This window comes from Vespula pensylvanica, chromosome 1, assembly GCF_014466175.1.
Source record: "Vespula pensylvanica isolate Volc-1 chromosome 1, ASM1446617v1, whole genome shotgun sequence".
NCBI classification, from domain to species: Eukaryota; Metazoa; Arthropoda; class Insecta; order Hymenoptera; family Vespidae; genus Vespula; species Vespula pensylvanica.
In genome coordinates this window covers 15318921-15328865 of record NC_057685.1, presented here as the reverse complement: position 1 = coordinate 15328865, position 9945 = coordinate 15318921, and the positions used below count along the sequence as shown (strand labels likewise).

At 41.5% G+C, this 9945-nt stretch overlaps 1 protein-coding gene across 6 annotated transcripts in view; it reads left to right on the top strand.

Moving 5' to 3' along the window:
* LOC122635551 (synaptogenesis protein syg-2-like) overlaps positions 1 to 9945 on the top strand; it is a 170876-nt gene that overhangs the window by 24867 nt on the left and 136064 nt on the right. For 5 of the 6 annotated variants that reach the window (XM_043825927.1, XM_043825917.1, XM_043825889.1 and 2 more), the window contains exon 4: positions 3556 to 3594. The exons of the other annotated variant lie outside the window; for it this stretch is intronic. In XM_043825927.1, coding sequence (XP_043681862.1) covers positions 3556 to 3594 — 39 coding nt within the window. The remainder of the gene's footprint in view (positions 1 to 3555; positions 3595 to 9945) is intronic. 6 annotated transcript variants of the gene reach the window in all.

Below are 9945 nucleotides of genomic sequence, written 5' to 3'. Positions count from 1 at the left end.
TCTCTCTTTCTCTCTCTCTCTCTCTCTCTCTCTCTCTCTCTCTCTTGTCAGAGAATTCGATTACTCTGTAGATAGATATATCTAAACATATCGATCCTTACAAATTATCACGAATGAATAGAGCGTGATCGATAAAAAGGAATAATTCGTTGCTTTGCAATTGACTTTGAACACGATCTTAAAACATTCGTGCCCAGTTAATCCCAGTAAGTTTTATATCCTTTAGAAAAGGATCGTTCGAGATTTGGGAAGAAAATTGGAAAAGAAAGGTAGAAAAGCGAAGGAAAAATCTTGGGGTAATCGTCCGAGATTCTTTCATCCGTTTCGCGCATGGTTTCGTTTCGCGCCTTACCTAACGTCCGATTTCTCTCTTCCTTTTTTCAATTTGCCCGGAGAAAATCGGGACTTTTCTCAGCCGCTAGGCAAAGCAATAAGACGGTGAAACGCCACCTGTTCCCAAGTGTTATGAGACATCCCTGCCCTTTTCTATTTCTTTTTCTTTTTCTTTTTCTTTTTCTTTTTCTTCTTCCTTTTCCTCTTCTTTTCCCCTTTCTGTTTTTTTTTCTTTCGTTTCTCTAACTTCTTTTCCCTCTCGATCCGGTTGTCCCATACGAGTCGCATCGTCCGTCCTATCGTGGGATGTTAACAGCAATTTGTACCATCAACGCCATTACCGCCTTTTCCTTCCTCATCTCTCTCTCTCTCTCTCTCTCTCTCTCTCTCTCTCTCCCCCCTCCCCGTTTGCTTACTTCGCTGAAGGAAACTCTAGATTTCTAGCGGCCGTCGGAGGTCGCAGATGACACTGTTACGGAGTTTCGTCTACTCGCTTTTTCTCGTAGCGTTTCTACGCCATTTCAATGTCTCGAGTTCTTGCCACGTTCGAAGCAGTTCGAGCTCTCTGTAGTCCGAGATTTCTGTAGCCGCAGCTTCGCATAGTCGATCCTTTCCGAATGTAGATGTTAACCAAGATTTTCTCTCTCTCTCTCTCTCTCTCTCTCTCTCTCTCTCTCTCTCTCTCTCTCTCACTGTCTGTCTCTATCTCTGTCTTCCTTAAGCCCACGTGTTACCAACCTGCAACTCTCTCATCCCTGGATTTTGCTCATACGAGTCTCGATCCCGATAAGAAGTTCTCTGTCTACGACGTGGAACGTTATTACATTTCGTTTCTTACCTCTCCATCTCGATTTTCTCATACGCTCGTTTTATAATTAGATCGTCTTCTCATTACCGAACGGGATGAAAAATGAACGGTTTGTTGACGAGTAAAAGAAAGAAATGATATAGGGATGCAAGTATAATGAGTGCGAGTATTATCGTTGTATGTATGTGTGTATGTATGTATATATGTATATGCGTATCGTAGATATTTAAGTACTACATATGAGGGAAAGATATATGAATCCGCGCGTTGAATCTTTTTCCCGTTTTTCTATTTCCTTTTTTTGTCAGAAACTTCATAAATGAGCGAGAATTAAAAGTCCAATAGGAGAGTATGTGCCAGCAATGGTAGGCTGCGTACTCACGCATTTTGATAAAAGAAAATATATATATATATATATATATATATACACATATGTACATGTATTTTACACATGTGAAAGAGGTTGGTAATAAAAAAAGTACGTTTGATTCTCTCTTTTTCGTTATCTCAGAACGGTGGCTTTGCCGCAACACAGAATTATCTATCGATTTCAGTTTGTACGAGCTCTCTCTCTATCTTTCTATCTCTCTCTCTTTCTGTCTCTCTTTCTCCCTCTACTATAGACCGTACTCGTAACGATAGTAATATTCTCCTGCGTATGAAGTACCGTAATGCCGAGAGGAACAAAGCGCTTCGCCGAACGGATGGAGAAACTTAATCTTCTACGTGCACAACGAAAACGTAACGAATGTGAGTAACACGAATATGGTAAAAGCTATTCGTCGCTTCGTTATCAGCTTCGTTCCTTATCGCGAACGGGCTTTAAATTATTAAATTATCATGCTACATTCTGTTTTGCGCAAAAGAGAAAAAGAAGATGGAAGAAAAATCGTGTTCCCGAACGTTGATCTTTTGATAATTTTCTATATAGAAACGAGCATATTCGCATATATATTTTTATTCGTTCTCTTCCTCCCTTCTATAATTATTTTACGAAATTCCATCGGAATCAAAGACAAAGTCAAGGTAATTACGATATATACATATATATATATCAGGTTATATTGCGAGGAGGTGGTAGTAGCCCACTCGCTTTTCCAGTAACGTTTACTACATTTGCATGCTTCGAATTACACTGCAAATTGCACAAAGTACCTACTCGTGATTAGATTCGAATACGCGCGTAAAGTGCGTATTATGAGACCAACGGATGTTCGCAAGAGATCGTAAGATACATTATTTAACGCACGTATTTATTAATTTTAATACATACGTATATATGTATCTACATACATACGCGAGTATTAAAAGAACAAGGCATTTGAGATGTTTTCAAGCGTTAACCCGATAACGAGAAGGTCGAGATCGTACGATTCGTAACACGTAATTTAAAGAAACGAGCTTGAATTTTGAATTGGCACGTTACGTTCCAGATTTTCGAACTGGTTCGAAAACGTAGTCATTCGTCGTACGAATCGCGCTTTCGATAGCGGCTAATCGCGGGAACCGGTGGGTTTGCGGTGCAAACATTATTTCGCGCCCGCCAACCGGCTTCACTCCCGTTCCTCCTCCACTTCCTCTTTCTCTCTCTTTCTCTCTCTCTTTCTCTTTCTCTCTCTTTCTCTGTCGCTCTCCCTTTCTCTCTCTCTCTCTCTCTCTCTCTCTCTCTCTCTCTCTCTCTCTCTCTCTCTGTGTCTCTGTTTCTCTATCTCTTTTTCTCTTTCTGACCGATCCTCCCCCACTATCCCTTCCACTAGCCGTCAACCCCTTTCGCTCGCCCGACAATGGCCATTGAAAAAATATATAGCCGAGTACGGCTGCAGGAGTGTCAAACGAACGATACACGAGCTTTCGGTTTTAATCGATTTTGCGTCGATGCAGGAGCTTGAACAGCGAGGAGTATGTATGTATATCGTATCAATGTCGTCTCGTTTCCTGCCTCCCGCCTTTTCCGTGTGAGCGACACGCCGTTTTACGGCTAAGGCAAATTTTACTATATATTTGTTTTGCCTTTTTATCGTTTAACGAGCGCGCGAGTGCTCGAGTTTGACACTTCTGAAGATATACCAACACCATATTAAATATACCAACATGTTTTATATACATGGGTAGATACCGCGTTTTAGTACATTGAGTTGTCATCGACATCCTTCCGCCTATCAACGTATTCTCTTTCTATCTCTACTTGCTCTCTCACTCTTACAATTAGCGCTTTCAATTACGAATTGTCAGTTCTTTTTCAAGCGAAACAAAAGAAAAGAAAAAAAAAAGAAAAGAAAAGAAAAGATAACAGACAAACAAACTACGAAAAGAAAAAAGAAAAAAAAAAAAGAAAGAAAAGAAAGTCACACGTAGTTATTTCTTTTTTGTTTTTGTCTATGATTTTTTATGATTTATATATGTTTTTGTTACAGGGGTCACGCGAACATTTTCGACTAGGCCTTACCGAGGAGGTTGGTTCGTTTGTTTGGTTTGCAATTAGGATTAGTCTGTAGATTTTTTTCTCTATGCCCTAATCCTATCCCTTCGCTCTTCTCTTCACGCATAAAAGATAATTATCGCTTTTACTTGATAATCGTCTCTTTTTATCACACTACATCGTTTCTTTTTCTTCCCTTTCTTCTCGATCGATGCTCAGTCATACTAATAACCAATTACCATCCTTAATCGTTACATTAACCCCGTAGCCCGAGAGCACACACAATTATTGTATATGTATCTATACATACGTACGGACGGTGCAATGAACGCACCTATACGTACAATATGTATATCTACATATGTGCAGGACCGATTAAGATCCACTTTTCAATGCGCAATGTGTGATTCATCGTATCTTCTCGAACGTTCGTATCGCTAGTTTTAGTTGATCGATGTTTAGATGTGTGACTATTGACCTTTCATTTCCATGCACCATGGGTGCGCGGCCTCTCTTTCTTCTTTCTCTCTCTCTCTCTCTCTCTCTCTCTTTCTCTCTCTCTCTCTCTCTCTCTCTCTCTCTTCCCCATTCTCCACGTTCCTGCCCTTCATTCTCTTTCTATCTTTTCTCTATTTCTCACGTATATATTCTCTCTCTCTCTCTCTCTCTCTCTCTCTCTCTCTCTCTCTCTCTCTCTCTCTCTCTCTCTGTATGTTCATGTTCGTATCGTTCGTAGGGATATCCGCAGTCTCTATACCGCATACGGTTTACTCACTAACGCTACATATAACGTAATAGATGCAACGATCCTCTTTAGACAGTCAACAAATCGATCGTTGGAACCTGCTCAACGTAACACGTCCCGTAACCGACATATCGCTACTTTAACGTTCCATGGTTGCTACATAAAATATATGTATGTATACATACATATAGTATATCTACATAATATATAACATAAATCCATTTAACTATATGTCGCTTTGTCTTTATCGCGATATTTTAACCACGTATGTACTATGATATCTTGATACGCGCATTGATGGTATGTATTATATATACTTATACCTATGAAGCTGAACGACCAATCGGAAACTGTGCTAGATTAATCGTATTGCATGAAACGTTATTAACCTTTCGTTTGTCAGATATCGAGAGGGGCCGGAGCGTTCGGTACAAGAGAGAGAAGGCGAAGGAACGATCGAAAGCTTTGTGGTAAGCAATTACTACGCGTTACCTTTTGCTCTCTAGGATCTTTAGCGTTGCCTCTGGCGTACATTATTTTCATAATCGTCTCTATTCGCTAGCTGATATACCTAGGTACGTACCAGCATAACCGTAAACATAAACGAACGCCTTCCGGCGCATTGGAAGTTTGCCTAAGTAATCGACGAATCCGAATTGCGCGATTCCCATAATCGGGAGCGTCATTGTTGTTCGAATACGTCGTACGTAATTAAACCGATTGCCGAGTATTAAATACGAGATCCGTGAACGATCGAGATCAAAATGACGACATCTCGAAACGTCTCGTACGTTTTGTTGACTCGTAAAAGAAACCGCATATGACTATTTCTTTCGTATCCATCCTTCTTTTATAAGCTTTTATGGGGTTCGATGAAATTTTTGAAAGGATATCCCCAGTGATCGGCTGCTGATCGAATCACGACGTATCCACGCTCGTATTTTTATACGATCGTTACGTTTAAACATTTACTCGATCGCTTTCTGATGAAAATACCAGGAAATATAGTAGCGATCTCTTTATTCTATCGCAATATTCGGATATCGTGATTTCGAGCATTCTTCCGTTTACAATTCGTACTCGTTATTTTTCGTTATTTTTTCTTTGTTCTCTCTCTCTCTCTCTCTCTCTCTCTCTCCCTTTCTCTCTTTTATTTTTTTTGTCGTTCTTTTTTCTTTGTTTTCCTTTTGTTCTTTCCGTTTTTTTTTTGTTCTTTTTTAAAACTATACACTCTTCCGTCGGTGGGCGAAGCCAAAAGTAATATTTCACTGTTTCGCGAAGGATCCACTAGTACTCGATAGATTCGATAGAGAGGAAAAGGTACATATTGAAACACGCAACCTTTCGATTTATTTATTTTTTTTTTTGACACTAACAAATGGCGAAAAGGGAATCTCCTGAATTGAAACGGACAGGAACGAGGTGCGATTCGAGTTTGCTTTCATCTAGCCCTGATCGTTCGTCCCTTCGAGTCGGTCGAAGGGGGTACGTCGATCAACTTTTAAACTGTCGTTAAACTCTTGCGAAACTACGAGGACTTTTGACGGCTGGAGGATACATTTCGAGGAAGAATATCGAAGACAATTTTTCTTTTGGCCGAACCACGCGGGAGTCGACGAAAAGATGTAACTTCATCTATGGCATAATACTTTAGACATTCTTTCATCCACCTCTTAACTTTATTATCATCAATCCCTCTTTTTTCTACACTCTAAGTCAGTTTAGTTTCCATTTGTGATTACAAAAGTTTATCAAATATAATTACGGGAATCGATGTGATACATCTTGTGTGTGATAGCTTTAATAATATATAAAGTAAAAGGGAGCGTGTGTACTCGCTAGAAACTCCGTTGCAAAAAGCATGGTATGGCGATGGTAAATGGGCGGAATAGATTCGTGGCTGCATATTAAACGACTTTAAATTACGAGCGGCTCGTTGGATTAGAGCCGCTTACGCTTATAAGCCGGCTCGGTTTTACGGTTTTACGAGCTAAGAAGTACGACGTTGGAGGCGCTGCGAGCCGCCAAGATCGCACGGAGGATAAGACCTCCGAGAGAAAGGAGGACAAAGTCCGACCCGTGGCGCGTAATTCGAGCGCTTAATCCGACCTCCTTCCTGTGTCACAATGTCGCGCGACAAAACGGTTAAGGTATTATGTTGGCGGAAGATATAAAGGAAAATGTGTATCGTCTTGTCTCTCTCTCTCTCTCTCTCTCTCTCTCTCTCTCTCTCTCTTTATTCTTCACTTTCTCTCTCTCTCTCTCTTTCTCTGTTTCTTTTTTTCTCTCTTTTTTCAGGTTTTCAAATTTTCCTTATCTAGATCGATCAAATTCGGGGAATGGAAAATGGAGAGAGTGTTCGGTGATACTCGTAAGAAGGAAATCTTGCGTACGTGTGCGGGTTTGTATCCTTTAGTCATGCCGAGGGACGTCTCGTATGGGACATCTGACAATGTCAGCAGTAGTAGGACTCAACGTCAGCTGCTCCGTCAGGTTTACAATACGCTTTGCGCCTCTTCATCGACACGACACTTTTTTTTCGCTAAACATTCTTTAAATTTCTCTCTCTCTTTCTTTCTCTCTCTTTCTTTCTTTTTCTATCTCTTTACACGTCGTAGTTCCATGTAATATATTTATAAGTTACGACGAAAATTGTCTCTTTTGTTACACGTTCTTACGGACTTGTATCGTCCGCATAAAAAAAGTTCAAACATTTTTATATCACGAATAGAATCGTGTAATTTAAATTACGATAAGAATTGCATGAAAATAGAAGAGATAGTTGATTTTAATGGTACATGGCGGCCAATCGAATACGCTGCTCGATTCGCAGTTACGCAAAACGAATTATTATTTAATTAATCGTTTATCGAATAAAACTTGAACTCGATGGAAAAATTTATAGCGTTTGAAGGCTCGAAGAGCCGATGAACAAAGAGAGGAATAACGGCGAGGGAAATATTTTGTCGAAGGCCAATAACCATCGGTAAGCTCGTTCGTTGTTGTTGACCTACGAACTCGAAATCCGAGCTTCGTCGCGCTCATTTTCCGCTTGCTCGCGCTTTCCGCCATCGCGGTCGCAAACTTTCACGATGAAAAGCGCATTATCGGGTTTCAAAGCGATGATGAAACTTAAACAGGTGGCCGGTACGAAAGGTTGCGTACGGGCAAACGCGCTCGCCGAAACAGCCAGAGGCTACTGAAAAGACTAGAACGTTATAGCGATTATTTTGCTTATCCTTTCTCGTACGACCAAGGGAGATAAGGACGCATGCGCGTTAAATTTTGTTTGAAAAGCTTTCACCTCGGTGCTAAACTGACGTTTGGAAATCTTGTAAAGTTTGCAGTCGTTGCCAAACGCGAGAGCGCCTATCTGACGAAGCGTCAAAAGTGATGGGAGAGGAAGAGAAAGAGGGGAAAGAGAAGTGTCCTCCTCAAATTCGTTCCTTCGTCTAAAATGCGCAGAGAAATTTCTAAAGCGTACTGTCGACAAATCATCGTAGAGAAAACAAGAGAGAGAGAGAGAGAAAAGACGCAGACGAAGGGAAAGACGCGCACATTCACCCTTTCCCATTTTCGGCTGGCTCACGAACGATTTGATTTATACGCCGGTCTTGATTACAATTGATTTTAGTTCGTGCGCATGTAACCACGTTCGAACGTATCTGTTACTCAACAGTCGTCGCGATTCTCCTTCCAATGATTCTCTCTCTCTCTCTCTCTCTCTCTTTCTCTCTATCCCTTTCTCCTTGCTCTTCGATCTGCCATTTCTCGTATTCTCATGGCTCTCGAGCTAACGTAGAAACACCGTAACGCGATTCCGCATGCACGAGACCGCTCGCGCGAGCGCACTCGCGAGAACCAACGGAATCGTTTACGCGGGCTACGTTTCCGTGTTCAACGGACTAGTACGTGATTTCATTTACGATACGAACTCACGATCGTTCTACATCCGCTGGAAATATGGCGCCTCGCATTTCGTCCGATTCGCCGCCGGTACGGAGCCGCGCTCCATAAAGCACGTCGGCCTGGATCAAGCGCGCGTTTAACGCGTAAGAGAAGTCGTCAGAACTCCACCGTCCGAGATTTATGTACGTACGTTACCCTCTTCTCTCTCGCGAAATTCGGAACCCGGATTCTCTACACACATTGTACCGTATCCTCTAGCCGCACTTAAGCATCCTCGTGGAAAATCAAATTTGATATATATACACACACGTACACACACACACACACACACACACACACACACACATTCCTCGGTGGAATGCCTGACATTCTATCGAACGATCTCAATTTCGAGAAACACACGAAGCCTCTTTACCTCTAACAAACATCATTTTACAAACGATTTTATGATAAAAGTCGTTAGATAATTCGCAAAAGAATGGTACGATAGAAATAACGTCGTAAAATAAATGGGTTCTCTCTCTTTCCACTTTGACAAAGCGAGTTGTCCGTCTCTATACGTCGTAACAGAGTTCTCTTACAATTAGTCTTCTATGTATAACATAGTGCATACCTACTCGGTATGTATTCGTGTTTTTATTCCTTCATTTCATTTCTGTGTTATCGCGTTCCATTAATTAGAAGAGACAACAAAGCGACATAATTTTCTTTCCGACAGAACATTCAATTTATCAGTTCATTTATACATAAAATACATAATGTTTACAAACGTTTGATTTCGAGAAGTAATAAATGAATTATAAAGAACTTTTCAATACCGTACAATCAATCTTTCTTTTTCATACCGAATACTCATTATCGAATTTTCTCAAAAATAGATATATCTCTCCTTTTTTCGGGATGAAAGAAGGGAGATAGAAAATGTCGATAAGCGTAAGCTCTTCGACAACGGTGATTGGCAGGCGAACGTCTGTAGTAACGTAGCCATTTTCATGACAATGGACTTTGCGATATGCGCTACGCGAGGAAGAATAAAACGATTCCGAAGCGAAGAAATATCGAGAGAAAGAGAGACGCCTTATATAACGCGTTAGTAGTGGTTGTTACTGGATGGAGGATGTGTGGGAGAACTAGTGCCCGGACGCTACCAGGGCTGTCCGAAAAGCTTCAAATGGCCGGCCATTGTGCCACACCAAAGGGCAAAAGAGGGCGAGCGGTTTCTCTCCCTCTCTTTCTATGTGTATGTCGCTCTCTCTCTCTCTCTCTCTCTCTCTCTCTCTCTCTCTCTCTCTCTATCTCTATCTATCTATCTATCTCTTTCTATCCCCCTATCCACCTAGCAAGCCCGCACGCTATTTCGTGGTCGACCTTTGATTCTCGAGCGAGCTCTCCCAGTGCATGTCGTGCCACACACTGACTGCTCTTCCCTTTTCTTCCGTCTTCCTCCGCGTCACCTTTCCCCTTTCGCTGTCCGTCCATCGCTGTCCGACCATCCGTACGCTCTTCTCCTTCGACTCTAATAATCGTACTCGTTTGCTTCGAGAGCTGACCGAGCTCCCTCCCTCCCTCCCTCTCTCTCTCTCTCTCTCTCTCTTTTCCTTTCTCTGTCTTTCTCTTTCTCTTTCGCTCTGTCTATTTCTCTCCGTCTATCTTTCTCTTTCTCTCTGGAAAACTCGCAGGATCATCATAGCACGGTGCAAGTACCTACCTACTTCGTGTCTCTGAACACGC